General features: G+C 40.3%; 1 protein-coding gene across 1 annotated transcript; it reads left to right on the top strand.

Annotated features, from left to right (window-relative positions):
- The first annotated feature begins 12,573 nt into the window (after positions 1-12,573).
- nod2 (nucleotide-binding oligomerization domain containing 2) lies at positions 12,574-18,816 on the top strand. The gene is made up of 11 exons (XM_035154302.2): positions 12,574-12,679; positions 12,819-13,393; positions 14,272-14,395; positions 14,591-16,370; positions 16,523-16,606; positions 16,699-16,782; positions 16,896-16,979; positions 17,066-17,149; positions 17,570-17,653; positions 17,757-17,840; positions 18,113-18,816. The coding sequence occupies exons 2-11, from the start codon at positions 12,866-12,868 to the stop codon at positions 18,183-18,185; spliced, it is 3,009 nt and encodes a 1,002-aa protein (XP_035010193.2). The 5' UTR covers positions 12,574-12,679; positions 12,819-12,865; the 3' UTR covers positions 18,186-18,816.
- The last annotated feature ends 112 nt before the right edge of the window (positions 18,817-18,928 follow it).

Genomic DNA, 18,928 nt, shown 5'->3' with positions numbered 1-18,928 from the left:
CGGAGAAAATGGCACAAAACCAGTGACCCTGCTGATTTCAAGGGTTGTCCATCACTCTGATCTGCCCTGTCATCCAGTATCAGTATCACCAAAACAAAAAAAAATTTCAATGATAAAATCTGCAGTGCCAGTGATATTACTCAATTCTGCACCACCTCCACCAGACACTGACCTGTCAACTGATATCTTTGCCTCGTCTTTACTGAAAACATGGCAGCCATCAAATCTCTGAAACATTCAAAGACAACCTCTCCCCAGGTCCTCCCAGTTAACGTCTCTCTCTTTGTTTGGACAGCACAACAGCAAGGCAAACATGCAGCACTCGGCTCAGCTCTTACACTCTTCTCTGGCTCCTGTTGATAGCCCATCATTCCACTCACACAGCCCTCTAGCTGAGTGCAAGGCTCCTAAAAGTGTAACATGTTGAACACTTACTACATATACAGTATTTCTCTCTCTCCAATGATCTATGGCACAGTATCTTATTCACACCTCTCACTGAGAAAAAAGTATAAAAACTCCTGACTCGTCACATGACTGTTTTCTTGTACTCCACTCCCACCAACGACCTCAAAGTTACATCTTCCACCACATTTGATAGGTGCTTTTCTGGCTTAGGAACATTTCCAACTGCATTTAAAGAGGATCAGTTAAAAGCCTGCTGAAGTTCAGAACTATTGACCAGTCTCATTACTTCTTATCTATGACTATCACAAGGGTGGTTGTCAAAGAGGTTTCACAATTCCTAAACGGAATAAACACGGAATTCCCTCCTTGATCAAAATCAGTCTGGCATTAAGGTTCTACTGAAACTGCTCTGTTATCTGTGACTGAAGCTTAACGGGCAGCTAGAGCTGTAGCTCAGTCTTCTGTACTTATCTTGCTGGACCTATCACCAGCCTTTGATAGCCTGCATCCTGCTATCGGTTTTCTCCGATATGGGCATCTCGAGCAACTTGCTGAGTTGGACGTAATCGGGGTACCGAGAATTCCTTCGATGTGTCATGGCATGGACAAACATCCTAATGCCATCCCCTTGCCCAAAACCAAGGTTACGAGAAACCAAGATGTCATGTTTGATGGCCAGCTATCCTTCTCTGACCACAAGGCATCTGTCTCACAGTTACACCACTTTGCACTATACAACATATGAGAAATCAGGCCTTACCCGACTGTGAAACACAGATTGTCCAGAATGTAAGAGGCTACATGTCACTCAACAACTCATCGATCTCCACTGGCTACCCACGCTCGCCATGACAAAAATCAAGTCACCTATGCCTACAGAGCGACGTCTGGGTCTGCAGCCATCTACTTCAAATCAGTCATACAGGCTTATGCTCCTCGTCGGCCACTACAAAACTCCAAGGAACAGCATCTGACATTGCCACCCCTGCACACAAGGCATTCACAGTAGAGACAGTTCTCTTTTGTGGTTCCCAGAATGAAGCCAGTTACCAAATGCTATCAGAGCAGGGGTGGCCCTTATTATCTTCAAGAACCTCTTGAAAACCCATCTCTATCTAGAGCACCTCTTGTCCTGACACCCTCTACCACCATATCATCAAGTCTAACCAGCATTTACTTTGCACTTTTGGTGCACGTCTTCTCCTATACCTTGTCTTATCAAACTGATTCCACACTTACTTTGTGGTCTCCTACTGTACTGAAGCTTTAAAGTTGTAAGTTGCTTTAGATAGAAAGTGCCAAATGAGTAAACCTAAAAGTAATGCAATATGAATACATTTTTATCTTTAATTTCCAAGATCGACTGATATGAAAGGTAGGGGGAAGTGTGTGTGTGTGTGTGTGTGTGTGTGTGTGTGTGTGTGTGTGTGTGTGTGTGTGTGTGTGTGTGTGTGTGTGTGTGAAATAAAGCTCCTCTCCACTGTATCTTAACCTTGGTGTCATAGAAGGCTCCCAAATCTGGCCGACCACAGCTGCTCACCACGCCACGCTCTCTACATGCACACACACTTTCATCTGCAGCTTAGCAGCTTATCTCTGGTCGGGGCAGCCACAGAGAAGCCGCCTCTTGGCAATGTGATATGCCCTCCTCTCACGTACATGTCTATTTGTGTAAGCGGGGCAGTGCAAGACTTGTATCGTCATTACAATTTATTTCTATCGTAACGCAGCTTACCAGGTTATTACCACTGCTTCACACATCTCAGCTATTAAAAGAATTAGTCATCTACATCAGTGGTGTAAAGTAAGTGGTTACAATCATAATCACATGGAATTTACACATCTTAAAGGTTATAGTACAGTATTAAATGAGGGCCCATGTAGAGTGTGAATATTGGACATTTCTTTGAGTTATTTTAATTGTAATTGATTAATAAAGCAATATTTATTGTTAGGCTTTCAACTAAGCCAGATATCTGCAACTAATTATGCAGGGCACCTTCAACTATTATTTTTATGAGATTTCTGGGTGGCCATCTATTTACAGGCACTCACTTTTAAAGTCGTATCCTATTGAAACAGGCTTACTTTATAAAAAATATATATTTAGTAGGTGAGAAGAAATAATGAAAAATTAAGAAATGTCTTCCTGGCTTATAGTGATCATAGCTAATACAGAAAGGGGCTATATTGAAGAAATTTGATTCTACTGAGCCTACACTTTTCTCCTTCAGCCTGCAAAGCGAACATCATAGTACAAAAGAAACTGTATTGTGTCAAACCCATTAGATCCCATACTTTGTATAAACCTGCTTTACTATATTTGCCATTAGTATTGGAAGACCCAACAGCTTTGTACTACAGCAAAATAAAAACACACGTTAGCACCATGCTACTGAGGCCTGAATATGGGAAGGTAAAGGCCCAGCAAGCAATAGTTAAAGCTAAATTATGATAGTATTATGGTTGTTTTTACTCTAATGTTTTCTCTCTGTATCACAAGATTCTGAATGTGAAGTGGTGACATGTTGTTTTGTTGTTGTGTGAAATGCAGATTGTGGACTCAATCCAGCAGGAGCAAAGATCCTTTTGAGCGATCTTTAAAGGCGTAATAAGAAAAAAGATTAAAAAAACTCAAAAAACGTTTCTGCCATCTTCATTGCAAGGGGGCGATTTCCTACTGTATCCTCTCTTCTCTGTTGCCTGACTTTTTTAGACATGTTCTTTTTTTCCCACTTTGACTTTGATCTGAGCTTCTTTCAACTCTTCACATATGTTGGTAATAGCCTTGGCGTTCATGGAGATTTCCTCTGCCGTGCAGGGTTACGGTTTGATAATGCATTCACGCCTTTTGAAAGGACAGCACTGGAGACACTGTCCTTCCTCTCATGTGTCAGCCGGTGTCTGCCGCTCAGTGTCTTTGGTTCAGGACAGGCACAGAGGCAAGGAGTGTAAACTAAAGTTTGCTTTGGAGTTTTGAAGAAAGGTGACCTATACACTTGCTTACATTACATCTCAACTGCAGTTAAATGACTTTATTATCAACAATACTGTACTCTACATCTACATTTTTTAAATTTTTTTTTTTAAGTTTTTACTTTTTGCTGGAAGCACAGCCGACGTTAATCCTCTTAAGCCGTTTTCAGACATGACCTGCAGGTGAAGTCCAGAGAACGGGGTCCGGACTTTACCCGGATTTTGCCTTTCACACATGCTCAATGCAGCGGGAGGTTTTCTGCACAGATGCATTCACAACAGCAACAAATCCTTTGCATTATTCAGGCAACAGGTGGAGCAGCCTGGTGCAGCAGACAGAGGCAGAGAGTAAAGTATTAACTCCGCTGCGGAGATCACGTGATCATGTTTACAGCACCCCGACACCTTGGTCAGCGCTTATCACCACAAACTCTCTTGACATCTTTGTTGGTATCTTCTTTGTGTGTGTCACTGCTTTTTCACTGGGAGATATTTGTTTTCTTTTAGTTTTTTTCATTTTTGCATCTGTAGCGCATCATCAACCCCCCCACTCGAACGCAGTGAATCTAACAGGGAACCCCCACTGTGTTCTCACATTGGATTCCCCTGAATTTTAACAGACTTTATACCAGGGGGCCAGGTAGAGAAAGTCAGAAGAAACTGCGAAGGCTCACACTCGGACACTTGCGTTCACACCGTTCACACATGCACCTCCTCCAGAGAAAATATGGAGGATTTGCGGAGTTCACTGCATGTCTGAAAGCAGCTTTAGAAAACGCTCTTGCAGCTTAACTTGTGTAGTTTACTGTGTAAGTTAATACATTTGTTTATCATGGGAAGGCCATAAATGCACAGTGTAATAGGATTTCTGAGGAAATGTTGCTTTGAAGCATATATATGAAACACTGACATACTGCTGTATAACCAGAATAGTGAAATGGTTATCATTCCTTTAATATGAACCCAATTTATTTGAATGATGTAAAATTGTTTTGCAGCTGTACAAATATTTTGTGAATGTGTAATTGTTATTTTCAACAGTGAGGTTTCACTTAGTCATTCAATTGTCTTGTTTGTGCATAGAACTGAAATTACAAGCTTTGAGTTCTGAGCATTAATTACCTCCACCAAAGAGATCATGTTTTTGCCCTTTTCTGTTTGTTTGTCAGAAAAAGTGGGGAAACGTATTTCAATGAAACTTGGTGGAAAGATGGGACATTGGCCAGGAAAGAACCCATTATATTTTGGTGCTGTTCTGTATAAAGGGGCGGACCCAGGTATTTTTCATTTATCACTTTCTTTAACATTTTGAGATTCAGAGATTAATTCATGGAAAAATCAGGCATATTTAGCAAACTGATATCTATCAGTGAGTACAATTTGATGTGGCCTGATTGAATTTAAGGTGACTGTTGGGCCTAGTTTTTGACCCTTACTGCCTGAACTGACTAGTCAATCAGCATGTTGCCCACTGACCACCCAATCAGACAAAGTCAACATTTTCAATCAGTCACTACAAAGATTAACGGTTGAGATGCTGAAATGATAGTTGTTTTTGGAAAACCCTGCTAAAAATGTGAACTCTCAAGTGAAATGACTAATTGCTGCAGATGGCACATGCCAAGAAGTCCCAAACTGATTCATTACATTTTAAGACCACTGAAAGATGTGCTTTATTGCATTCAGTTCAGTTTTTATCAAATGCTATAATCAAAGCCTTTCTGGGCTTTTATAAAAGTTGCACAGTGTGGACGTTTACTTACTGTTTACTGTCTGTTTCATCCTATTTATATTTGTCTCATTCCCAAGTCTCAACATAAAGCAGTACAAAGAAGCCTGATTAATTCTTTATTTCTGAGCAGTAAAGTGAACAAAGGTTAGAGACTTACGACACGGGAAGTTGAGCTTGGCGCAAAAAATACATGAGCATTTATGGATGAGCACTAAATGCAGCAATTACAGCGAGCAGTTACTCTGAGGATCTTCCTCCAGAGACGCGTACGCCTTACAGTGAAAAAAATAAAGAGCAGCAGTGAGGGGAGTAATGGTCTCTCAGTACTGCTCAGCACAGAGGTATTTAAGACTACAATCTGAAAATACTCACTCACTTATTTTAACCCTACTGCCCAAGAGGATATTTATGTGTAAGTATAAACTGTAAAGTGGAGGGACGGATTTTGCTGAGCATAAGGGTCGGAGTGTACCTGCTGTTAAGTATCCTGCGTCTGTTCAGTACGTAGGTTGTGCAAGTCCTCAGAAATTATAGTGATGCGAACACAAGGTGCAGTACCCACATAATAGGTCGGGGCAGTAGTGAGTCATCAGGGGCACGTCATTAGCGACAGAAATGGCGGAAACTTTTGAGTTTTGACAAGAGAAGTAAACTCGTCGTTTTCCCGATGTGTTGGATTTTGAGATGTGACATACCACCTAAAAATGCACGATTGTCGATTTTCCTTACTTGTTCTTAACGTTAGCCAAATGTTGATCTTCTCGACGGTCGCCATCTTTGTTAATGTTTACCACAAGCAAATCCGGAAGTAGCAGAAAGATCGGTCTGTGTCAAAGATGATAGAATAGAGCGCTCTACAATCTTTAGTCTGGGGTCTGCCCTCTACTGGAATAAACCAGTAACATGCGTAGTATTAAGGCAAGCATGTGAACAATCATGTTCAAGACGTAGCCAGTTGCCTATATGTATGCATGAGTAAACAGGAAGTATATCGTGGGCTCAAGGCTTCTTCTTACTAAAGTGAAGGCTAAACATCAGTCATTTATTCTTGCATTTATTTTTATGTAATTTTTCAGAGAGTAATATCCACATTTTGCCTTTTCCATATTTAGAGCTATGAACAGCTCACTGGCTATGATGGAAACATCCAACATCAGCAGGGACTGTAATGGGATAACTTCCCTGTGCGTTTGTATGGTGTTGTATGGGTTACAGCAAGTGGTCTTTTGGGGTAGAAATAAACCCTATCTGTGTGTAACCACAGGCGGAAAAAAAGCAATGATATTGACTTAAATATGGGGAAATGAGAGGCTGCCATAATGTGTTCTGTGTGCTTTGTTTCCAGCAGATAGGCAGTGGGCTTTGAAGTGTGGGCTGGCACAGCAGGGTGCGAGCTTCTGTAAAGGCAGGATGCTAAATGCTAAGGGATGAGAAGGACACGAGGTAGTCTATTACCAATACAGGAGCAAAGAGAGAAAAAAAGGCAAATCCAATGATAATGTACATCTGTTCCAGTGAATTTATGAGCTTTGAACATTTTTTCATGTGGGATAAGTGGATCCTTTTTCTTACAGAATCTCACAACTTCAAAGCAGATTTCGCTTTGGATAATGCAAATGATCGGAATATGCCGGTCCCTGCCTCCTCAAGAGCATGAAAAGCGAGAGGGAAAGGGGAGAATTAAACCTAATTGGCATGGCAGTCTTTTATGTGTGCGAAGAAGGGCAAAAATAAAACACTTCAATTATTGTCAAGTTCACTCAATTAGAAAACAAGCTGACGAAGTGCTAAAAGTTCAGTTTGCCTGACCCAGTGGCCATTTGCTTTAAATGTCACTTTTCACTGTCAACATTTCCCTTGTTGTATCTGTATCTGAAATTATAATTAGCAGGATTAAATTCACCCTGTAATCACCATGCTGGCACTAGAGAGAGAGGGACGGCTTTGTTCATCTGTGATGTTGTGCTGCCTGAGGCCCGGGGCCAGGGGCCTGCAGGGGGGAGGTTATTTGCTGGTCCAGTATTTAGCAACTCATGCACAATGCTTCTGTGTGTCATTAAAAAACATGGCCTGCACATATTTACAAAAACATCTTGATTTAATACAAGGACGGATCCAGCCACAGCTGAAATCTGTTTGGCCCCAGAAGTGTCCTTGTCTTGTCAGTAGTCTTAAAAAACTAGTCACATACTAGGACAATTTGTTTTTGACAATTTGCTAAATATGTACAATGATGTGTGGCTTTGCTCAAAGCTATAGAATTAACAGTAAACAAGGAATGGCTTAAATTATGCACATTACTAAATCATGAAATGAATATGGATGTTGGATATATAATTGGCCCCTCTGTGGATATTGTGGCCCCTTTATGGCCCCCGATTTAGAAAAATCCTACATCAACCACTAATTTAAAGTGACTCAATATGAGCTGCAAGTCACGGCCACTATTTTGAGTTTTTGCATATGTTTTATAATGTGTCAGATGTATACAACCAAGCGATTTACAAAGGAGCTATTTGTGAAGGAGACATTTTTCATCTAACTGTATTTTCATGAGTAAAATATTTTGAGTTAATTATTTTTTCATAAATGCTAAAAGTCAAGTAAAAACACTTCTCACTTCTTCTCTAGAATGCAACATTGGTCTAAGGGTAGAAGCAAAAAATTGTTAAACCATTATTTCCTCTAGATAGATAGATCTGCATCTTGGTCACACTTCCTTCTTTGTAATTAATGCATCATTCTGCTGCGATTCTGTATTTGAATTTTTCTAATTTTGGACACTATATTTTCACTTGATTAAAACTTGTTTGTCATGTGAAAACTACTGTGCCTGGTTGTTATAGAAAATGACCGAGCCTTTTTACCTTTTAACCCCTTTTAAATAAATTGAAACTGGACAGTTCTAAGAGATTCGTTAACAATGAGAAAATAAAGAAATGTACCAGTCTTATCCTATAAGTACCCATGTGGCAGTGTACGATGACATTCATCAGACTGTCAAAGTGTCAGACAAGCATTCTCATTGGAAGGGATGTTAACCTGGGAGTGTTAATACTGTAATTCTGTGTTAAAACCTGCACATCGAGGATGTTATTAATCATAAAGTCTTAATGTGATGTCAATGTAAATACAGTTTCATTAAGAAGAGCTTAACATGAAACATGGAACATTGATTTGTGACCCTATTAAACTGCAGCTGTGGCAAAAGAAACACAAAATGTTGCCTGAAAGGCTGAATTTCCATCAAAAGATTTAAATGTTTAAATATGTCGTGGTGTGGTCCATGCTGGTAAAAACCTGTCACAGTCTTGTTTTTCATTTTCATCCATTAATGCGTGATTTAATATAAAAGGGTAAAGCTGTTCCAATTTCTTATAAATAGTTGATTTGTAAACAGTTCTATATGTTTGCCTTTGCTTTATCAATTTACTTACACCTTAATCCTGAAACTCAATAACAATCATCTTCAACTAAGATATGACACCCCCCCTTCCTCCGCTGCAGCAGTATGAAAGGTGGTGTACACTGCTCTCTTTTCAACACTCATTCATTCAATTCATTTTTCAAAGGGCACAGTTCAACTTTTCCAAATTTCAAATCCCCTCTCTGAACTTCTAGAGAATGGCTCCCGACTTCTGCAGATAGCGAATGAATAAAACAAGGCTCCAGAAAGTTGCATTGGTTTTTAGTAGATCATTGGAGCTCTTTCTTTTTGCAACATCAAAAGCAGCCGCAGCTCTTTGATGTGGCAGCATGCTGTTTAAGGTACAGAGTGAATGGAGAGATGTCAAGCTGCAAGGTGCCTCTGTAGTTTACGTTGAGTGCTGCAGAGAGCTGCAGATGAAAGGAGCAAACAGAGTTTGATAATGAATGTCCAACAAGTAGGACCCATCTCAGACAGCGCGCGCTCAGCGGGGTGCCCATGCTAACCTTGAGCGCAGCACCCCGAACCTCGGGCAGACACTGGAGACCAGACTCCATCAACTTTGGCTCTCTTGAAGAAAGGAGGGCCCTCAGATGTGCGAGCTTTAATCTTCCTGTCAATTAAATCCTGATTGACACACACACCCACGTACATATGGTCACACGCATGTGCTCCCCTCAGACAGTTACCTGTAAGAGCAATGCCTTCCCCTTCCTCTTTTGAATGCCTCTCTTTGTGGCTCGGAGAGGCCTCTTCAGAAGTCTTTCCAATGTGTGAATTTCTGTACACACTGATCTTCATAAGTTAATGCCTCCATTAATCAAATTATCTAACTTTATTCATCTTTCCCTCTGTCTCAGGCGAACGTGAGATTACCGGGTGTGAATGTACAATTTACAGCTTTTTTGCATGGCACCACTGATAAAGTGACTTTAATTGTTCTTTGCATTTCATAAAAAGGGCAGACGACTTTTTGTTTCATAATTTTGTGTTTTGTGTGAAACTGGGACTTGTCAATGTGGCTTCCTTATAACCAACATATACAGACAGTTTACAGTATAGTGTGTTAAACGTTGATTAATTAAAATTTTATATATTATTAATATTATTTTGAAGTTTTAATTATGCGCTTAAATGACTATGTATCATAGAACAATTCACAACATGTAAAAATATAACAAGTCTGTGCCCTTGTAACATAACTGATCCCTGAAAGCAATATAAATAATAAAAAAATTGTATAAAATAATTCAGTATTGTGATACATTTTTAGCAAGTGAATTTAAGATCACTTGGTACTTTTCACAAAGTATATCTATCATTTTTCTCACTCTGAAGCAGATGATTCACTTCGATCAGCATTGATAAAGATAGCAATGGTAACTCAGTGCTGGTTATTATCAGTGTAGGTTCCAGAATGTGGGACAGCTTTACAAACAAATGGTGAACTGCATATTAACATGAGGTGTCAGTAGTCCGCATTTGACAAATCAAATGTGTTTGTTCCAGAGTTAGTTTTTTAGTATGCAATTCCCTCTACACGAACTCTCCACAGAAACTCAAGTGACAACCTAAATTATTTCTAAGATTTTTAACTTTGCACATTTTTTGCACAGGTTGAAGATTGTAGTGTCTCTTACACTGTAATAAATTTTTTTTATTTTTTTTTTTATATATGAGCTATATATCATAACACACACCTGGGTATATTGTATTCCAGTAGATCGCACCTATCCTTTAAGATTGAATGATCAGTTATTTGATACAAATTGTATTTAGACCTGAATAACTAGGTTTCCTTTCATGGCTAAATCTGCTCAGTTGTTTTTGTGTACGAATAAACCAACAGACGAACGGACGGGGGTGAAAGCATAACCTCCTTGGCGGAGGGAATATTTAATAAAAATACATACAAAAACAAAATTCTGAAGAAGAAGGGTAGTTGGCTACATGTACAACAACTTACCTGTGGAATTACTTCAGAGTACATTGACCTGCTCATTTGCTTCGGGGGTTCTGAGTCGAACCGATCAGTGCACATGCAGTACATCAGTCCACCTGGTCTAACACTGAGCTCATCATATGTGCTTTTCATATCCGCACAGAAAGAATGTGCAGTGAAGAAATAACTGGAGAGAAAGTGTCGTACCTCTGCACTGCTGCTCAGTGACATACACATTAAACTGACTTGGTGGGCAGAATTATGTAGTTCTGGGCAACAGTTTTAGTGGAGCACACAGAGCTGAACTGACTCCGTGTGGAGATAGACAGAACTTTCATTCCCAATAAACAGCAAACTGAGGAGTAGATCCTCCAGGTCAGGTTTCAATCAACCGGTGTGGGGGCGTATCTGCAGTAGAAACATGAAAACGTTCTCCTTTCACAATCTTCACTACAACTAGACAGGTCCAAATATCTCTTCAGTCATAATGAAGGAGGTTGTATAGTCAAAATGCATGAAGTCAGAGATACTTATTTCCCTCGCTTTGACACAGAGAAGTGTTAAGAACTAAAAGAAGAACAGGAACACTCAGAATTGTATTTTTGGATTATATCTGTATTATTTTATTGACAATTTCTTACCGCCTTCTTTCTTATCCATCCAAACTTGTCTGGACCCCCTGCTGTGGTTTGGATGACAGATCTCCACGTTTGAGCTTGATGCTGGGTGCCTGACAGAGAGTATACTCTGCAATACACTCCCCTTGGTAGACATGCCTGTTTTGAAAAAGAGGGAGGGAACAAAGAAACATGCTCAAGAAAGTTTTATTCTAGTCTGTCTTTGATTACTCGTGTCTTTGTGTCTTTGAAGATTTTGCCCCACAGGGCACAGTGAAGAAACGATCATTGCTGGTGGTGGGAGCACAGGCAGCGAGGACCCAAGCATTTTAAATGATTATTAAGTGATGAAGATCAGGCTCACAGACAGACAGATGTGCAGACAGACAGGCAGGCTTAGACAACTACTTACAAGAAGGAAGAGGAATTTGCAGCATGAGAAGGCCAAAAAGAGACACACAGAGACATTAGCAAATGATCCGGCAACTGCCTGCAGAAACAGGGCTTTTAATAATACTGGGGAACAGATGCTGGAAATGAAGAACAGGTGTATAGGTACGCTGCAAAGTTCCAGTGATTAGAAAATAGGAAATAAGTAATCAGATGGATCTGGACAAAGACAGAAAGTCCAGTGACATCTGGTGGTCAAGTGGAGTATGACAGGAGGCCATCAAACAGCTGAGACAGAAAATCAAACACAGAAAGACAATAACTTTAATCATGACAATCAGGAGGGAGCTATATAAACAGTATTAATAAATCACCTGCCAAAAGCTGCCTTGCATGTATTTTATGTAAAATGTACGAGGAGTAAGAAGCGATGACAATATGAAACTGTCTCCAGGTTTATGTTTCATATCCATTTTATATAGAAATGTAATCTTTATGTAATTATTCCTCATAGTTCCCATGTTCCCTCACAGCACAAGGTTTGCTGGTTCAATTCCTGGATTTTGCATGTTTTCCCTGTGTTTGCATGGGTATTCTCTGCGTACTCCAGCTTCCTCCCACAGTCCAAAAACAATGCAGTTTGGAGATAAGGTTGATTTGAGACTCGTAGGTGGGAATAGTGTTTTTGGCTCTATCTGCCCTGTGATACTCTGGCGATATTTTCTGATTATTTCATCCCTGTAAAACCACTCACTGTTTATGTAATTGTACAAATATATATTGTGTTATAGTTCCATCCAGTGGTTGCATGAGCAAATTGCAACCAGCACAGAGCTACTAACATGAAAACATGTCCCTACATTGTATTTGTGGTGGTGTTTCTTGTCCACATATAAAAAAAAACTTTCTCTGTTAAATAATCCAAGAGCTTCTGCTTTTCTATTGTGAAGGGAAGAGAATGAATTCCTGTCTTGTGATGTCCACATGCATGCATTAGTCCAGTTGGTCTTGAAAGTTTATTTAATTTGTTGGCATCGATTTAGTTTCTCTTTTACCAAAGGGACTTTTGTGGCAGAACAAGTTTTGCTTTCGGTTTGGAATGAGGAAGAGGAAAAGTCTGAAGTATACGACTTCTGTGCCCAAAGGACAGATGGAGGGAGTGGAAATTGTGCTGTGAAGACTCTAATGTGAGTGATAACTAAATGACCGTACTGTGTGTTGGATGCTTTAGCAACTGAAGTCATACGAGAGAAAACGTGGTTTTGTGTGATGAACCAACAACAAGTTATGCTGCTGAATACTGATTCTGCTGTGTTTTATGTACAGGTACAACCGAATGAAACTTGAAAGAAAAAGTAGGAACAAGATGATATATGACAGGTTGGGATACCGGAGGCAGCAGATGTTCAGAAAGCATGTTTGCCCGGGAGCTTGTGCTGAAACAACGGACAGAGATACTGCATGCACTGTGCAGCAGTGGCTCAGCTGAACTTCTGGAAAGAGTTCTGGATCTACTGCTGGCCCAGGGGGAGCTCGTGTGGGAGGAATACCAGAATGTACAGGTACCGGGTAGAGCTCTGTATACCAATGCCCGACACTTGCTCGACCTGGTTTACACGAAGGGTGTGGACACCTGTGAAATCTTCCTCGCAGCTTTCAAACAAGTTGTGCCAGAAAGGCAGGGGGCTGACCTCCCCTCCTCAGGATGCTGTTTAGATCTCGAAAAGAAAGACGAATCTCAGATCACAGCGACCCACACCCTTTTGATTGATAGACCGAGCCTCGTCAGCAAGCTACAAGACTGCATTGACGGTGCTCTAGAGGCTCTGACTGTGTCAGGAAACTTCACCTCAGCAGACTGTGATGACGTACAGCTTCCTATACACACCCCCTCTCAGCAGGTACAGTAAATATATAAACAACTTCCATTTATTGTTGTTTTTATTGACAACTTGGGACATTATAATGGAAGGAATAGTCGAGAGGTCACGGTCGACGCTGCACTTCCCAGGGTCCTCGGTAAAACGGCAACAAAGTAGTTTATCAACTGAGTGGTTGTTGAGAAAATCACAGCACAGACAAATGCCTCCATTTATAGTTACACTGCTCAAAGTTCTAAAGTTATTGCTGTCTATACTAACATGAAGTGCATTTGAACAGTGCTCATCTAAAGAAAATACACTTTTTCAGCTTTTTGCTATGAGTTATCACTGTAAAAAGTGTTTTCACAGAAATGTACTGTTTTATTTGACCATTTTTCCCAAGTTTAAATGCCATAAAACAAATTACCTTCATTAGAAATACTAACCACAAAATAAAGTCTTAATCCGTAAATATATTATGGGACATTATGGATTTTTTACAGGATTATTAAATTGCTTAATTGTATTGAATATGAAATTACATTTATTTTATATATTTAAAAAAGAGAAACATTAGGAAACAGCTAGCCTGGCTCTATTGACTCTGTTAGAGTTGCTCTACTTTCAGACAGAGTCAGCTAGCTGCTTATTTTTCCTGTGTTCATGTCATGATATGCTAGCCCTCTGGTGAAAATCAATTTTTTACATTGAAGCCATTTTAAGGCCATGAGGGGAAGTTGTCACGATAAACGTTTTGAATATGTACTTTTGAGGAACTTTTTATGGCGGGTACTGAAGAGGCTCTTTATTACTCTTCTTACCAATAATAAGGCAGTAAAAATAAATAATTGCATCTCACGAAATGTTCAACTATTTCCTTTTAATAATAAGCCTGTTGTCATTCATATGTTAATCAGGCAAGGCGTTTGCTTGATCATGTCCGATCAAAGGGCGAGTCAGCGGCAAAGGTGGTACTGCATTATATTCAGCAGCAGGGATCTGGAGCATCACGGACCCAAGAGAAACTGACACCACCGAAAGGTAGGTCATTATCATAGGCGTGTTGAAAATTACGCAATGTAATCAGAGAGCAGCGGTGGCAGTCCAAAAATAGAAATGACTCATTCAGAAATGTAGAAAGACCTGTTTCCAGCAGGCCACAATTATACAAATATAGTGTAACTTTTCAGTGCGACGTTTTTTAAGTTCATCTCATGTGTGTTCTTTCTGCTGCAGAGTTCCAGAAGTACCAGAAGAAGCTGAGCAGTTCCGTGTCGGCCCAGTCCTGTTTTCTCAGTACTTATGGAGGGACTAGCCACATGTCCTTGGATGAAATCTACACTGAGGGCCAGCTGGAATTAGCTCATGACTGTGCTGATCCACATGGACCTTTGGACTTGGAGGACATAATCGGTGCAGCGGGTACAGTTAACGAGGAGGCTGATACGGTGCTGGTGTCTGGTGAGGCAGGCAGAGGGAAGAGCATCCTACTCCAGAGGCTGCACTTGCTCTGGGCTCGTGGGGCAGCCCTCCAGGACTTCCTTCTCCTGTTCCCATTCAGCTGTCGCAGGTTGAACTCAGAGCAGCGTGAACTGTCTGTCCAAGAGTTGCTGTTTCAGCATTGCTGCTGGCCAGACAAGGAGCAGGAGGAGATTTTCCAGTTCATCCTGGACCACCCACATCTCACCCTCTTCACTTTTGATGGCCTGGATGAGCTCAAGCAGAGCTTTTCAGACGATCACAGGCTCTGCTGCCCCACCCAGCGTGCACCTGTTCACATACTATTATTCAACCTAATGCAAGGATCACTAATGAAGGGGGTGTGGAAAGTGGTAACTAGTCGTCCAGAGGCAGTGGGGCCTTTGCTGAGAAAACACCTTCGCAAAGAGGTCTTTCTGAAAGGTTTTTCCCCAAGTGGGATTAATTGTTTTGTGAAGAAGCATCACAGTGACCCAACTGTGGCTGCTAAGGTTTTGGAGTCCCTGCAGACAAACACAGCTTTACTTGGACTGTGTCATAGTCCAGTCCTCTGCTGGATTGTGTCACAGTGCCATAAGGAGTTGCTGGGCTGTGGAGAGGGTAGTCTACAAACAATCACAGACGTTTACATGATGATCTTGCAGCACTTTTTACAGCGCCGAAGCACCCTGAAGAACGCCATGGGGTCAGGTTGGCTTCAGGAGCACCTAAAAACAGTCTTGCATCTAGGACAGCTTGCGTTTGATGGGATAGGAACCACCTGTTATATCTTCTCATGTACAGATCTGAAGACATGCGGTGTAACTGAAAAGGATATCTCTCTGGGCTTTCTCATTCGAAGCAAAGATATGTCCGCTGCCAACAGTAAACACTATGAATTCCTTCATGTGACTATGCAGTGTTTCTTTGCTGCTCTGTACATTGTTTTGTCAAGTAACACTGACCGTGCAACTATCCCCAAGCTCTTCGAGCTGCAGGACATGAGAGAGACAAGTCAGAAGGGCAAATGCTTCATGGCCTGCTTGCCCACCACTGCCCAACAAGAGCAGACTCAAGGGACAAAAGCTTCAGCAGCCGAAACAACAAATCTTCAAATCACGGCCACCTTTGTGTCTGGATTACTTTCCCCGCACCATCGAAGCCTGTGGCTCTACTGCTGTCCCAGGTCTGTGATGGAAAAAAAGATCAAACAGGTTTCGAGATGCCTGTCCAAAGGGATGCAGAAACACTTTAAGTCTATCTCTCAACCTGTAGCAGGGGAGAAAAAGAGCATGCACGCCATGCCGGGCTTTGTCTGGCTTATCAAATGCATCTATGAGATGCAGGAGAGCAGAATTGCCAAAGATGCTATCAATAAGCTAGATGTAGACCACCTGAAACTGACCTACTGTGACATTGGTCCTGTAGAGTGCACTGCACTGGCCTATGTACTCCAGCACTTAAGGAACCCTGTCGGCCTCCAGCTGGACAACAACTCTGTAGGTGATGTTGGAGTGGAGCAGCTTCTTCCCTGCATGCATATGTGTAGTTCCCTGTAGTGAGTATGAAATAATAGATTATTTGCTTATTTATTTAGCTGTAAAAACCATCTTTTTAATATCTCTAACAAGCTCTCCCTACCTCACTGAGGGCAATAAGGCTGAAAAATAAATACTAAGCTTGAGTGTTGTTTATTTTTTCCTTTATCAGCCTCAGAAATAACAACATCACAGATCAGGGCATCTGCAAACTGATCGCTAAAGTTATCCAGTGTGAAAACTTCCAGAAAATTGCGTATGTACTGCTGAGATGATTTATAAGACCACCATGAAATTACCAATGACATTTGATCAATTACCTTGCATAATCATATTGTTTCTATCCAGGCTCTTCAACAACAAGTTAACTGATGCCTGCACTCAGCACTTTTCTCTTCTTCTGAAGACCAAGCAAGATTTCCTCTGTCTAAGGTCAGCACATCAAATATTTTCAGCAGTCATCACATGTGGCACTAGTGTGAATCTACAATCATAACTCAGTCTGTGTGAAAGAAAAGCAAATGAACTCCTTCATTTTCTTTCAGGCTGGGCAACAACAATATAACAGCAGAAGGAGCAAAGCAGCTTGCAGAGGGGCTGAAAGTCAATCATTCACTTCAATATTTAGGGTAAAAATAATCCTGAAATCAATCCTGGGAAAAAAAGATCTTATTGGTGGTGCATTTCCATTTACTAACCTTCTTTCTATTCCCAGGCTTTGGGGCAATAAGATAGGTGATGAAGGAGCAGAGGCCATGGCCAGAGCACTAGAGAACAGTCGATCTCTGATTTGGTTTAGGTAATATTTGCATTAGTTATTGGCACATTGCTTTAAATATTATTAGAATTAAGACGGTGTGGAAAATGTATTACAAGTAATAGAAAACCCCTCAGTAGAGTCCCAAAAGTCCCCTCATAAAACCACATTTGAATTCACTAGTTTTAGATTTTTATTTCATCTGCATTAAATTACACACTAATAAATATAATACATAATTTTCATCAAAAATCCATGAATTATTCTCTGACAAATGAATGAGAATGTAGAAATACGCCCGATCTCGCAATGTTAAAGCTCCGGATATAACGTGCATATCAGTTGTATAAAATGTTTCTGGAAGTCGCATGATATACATCTCTGCACGTTTTGCTTATCTGCAATTTATTGTCTTGTAGCTACACACTATTTTAATGTAACATTTATTGTGTGCCATCTCAGCCTGGTAGGTAATGGTGTAGGGAATGCAGGCGCGTGTGCCCTCGCCAACATTATCAAGAACAGCTCGTCACTGGAAGAGCTTTGGTAAGAGTCAGAGGCAACCAGACATTTGTATTCCGATCTGACATTTGAGTGCTCACTGTACAGTCGTGCTTACACTGCTCCACCCTCTCATTTCCTGTTAAAGGCTGACAGAAAACTGCATAACCAGAACAGGAGTGGAATGTCTGATTCAAGCCCTGGAACACAATACACATGTGAAATCAATATGGTATGTGATGTATACTGAGCCATGTACTCACAGATACAAAAGTTGCCTCTGTTTTTTGTGGTTAGTCGATGTACTGTAAGTAGTGGTTGTTTGCATCCTGCTTTTTTGGGGCAATGCATGACTGTGCTGCCAGTTCCAGTGCAAAACAAAACTGTTGATGTAAACGTTGCATTCTATTCTGGAACAAAGAGTTATTTTGGTTACAACTTCCTTTGTCATTCCAAACTAACTCTGCATTGTTAATGAGTAATGTTGCTTTTTCCTTTTTGCAGGTTGAGAAACAATGACCTCAGTTCGGAGGAGGAGGAAGAGATGACACAACGTGAATCGAGACTGGTTTTCTGATTTTGCATTAAGTTGACAGGGGACTGTGTATTGCTTGTGTTTTTATTTATTATAGGAACATTTTCTATTAAAATAGGGAATGTGAAACTTGTTTGTTAAAGTGCATTGCATGTCTTCTATGTAAATGTTTCTTTTTCTGTTTATCTGAGTATTTATAAGCATTATAACTAGGGCCTGACCACTATTGATGTTTTAGGAAGAGATGCCAATACGGATACATCGGCTGATTTATGTAATATTTCAAAAAGTATCGTTATCAAACCCAAAAAGAAATTGTAATTAAAGTTGATATTTAACAGTTTACCCAAAAACTATTCATATAAATAACTATAAATTAAAAGAAAACACAAATATAACCAAATATATAGAAGTTGAATTCAGAAAATGAAATTTTTTAAAATGTGAAACATAAACATTAATGCACATCTTTCTTGCAATGTTTATTCTGTAAAATAAAACAGCAGATTATATAAAACGACTGCTACCAATTTCCACTGTGACAGGCCCACATCGGCTGATTTTATCTGATCAATATGTTGGGTTCTTTATAATAGTCAGTGTTACTAGTTTTGAATTTTTTATTCACAGCATATGATTATTTTAAAGTGTGGAATAAAGGATTACAGATAAACATCCCAGTAGTGCATTAATCAGCTGCAGCCTTAAAATCTCCTCATCAACCAACATGGAAATATTTCTTACATACAGTAAGAATGTATCTTTAATTATAACGACAACAACAA

This window comes from Hippoglossus stenolepis, chromosome 1 (assembly GCF_022539355.2).
Source record: "Hippoglossus stenolepis isolate QCI-W04-F060 chromosome 1, HSTE1.2, whole genome shotgun sequence".
Taxonomy (NCBI): Eukaryota; Metazoa; Chordata; class Actinopteri; order Pleuronectiformes; family Pleuronectidae; genus Hippoglossus; species Hippoglossus stenolepis.
Note: the sequence above shows the minus strand (reverse complement) of the source record. Positions and strands in the feature narration are given on the sequence as shown.

Excerpts from the sequence above, each read along its gene's own strand:
- nod2 (XM_035154302.2), top strand. The coding sequence starts at position 12,866 with ATGACAGGTTGGGATACCGGAGGCAGCAGATGTTCAGAAAGCATGTTT. Across the intron at positions 16,607-16,698 it reads GAAAACTTCCAGAAAATTGC|GCTCTTCAACAACAAGTTAA; the intron begins GTATGTACTGCT and ends GTTTCTATCCAG. Across the intron at positions 16,783-16,895 it reads CAAGATTTCCTCTGTCTAAG|GCTGGGCAACAACAATATAA; the intron begins GTCAGCACATCA and ends ATTTTCTTTCAG.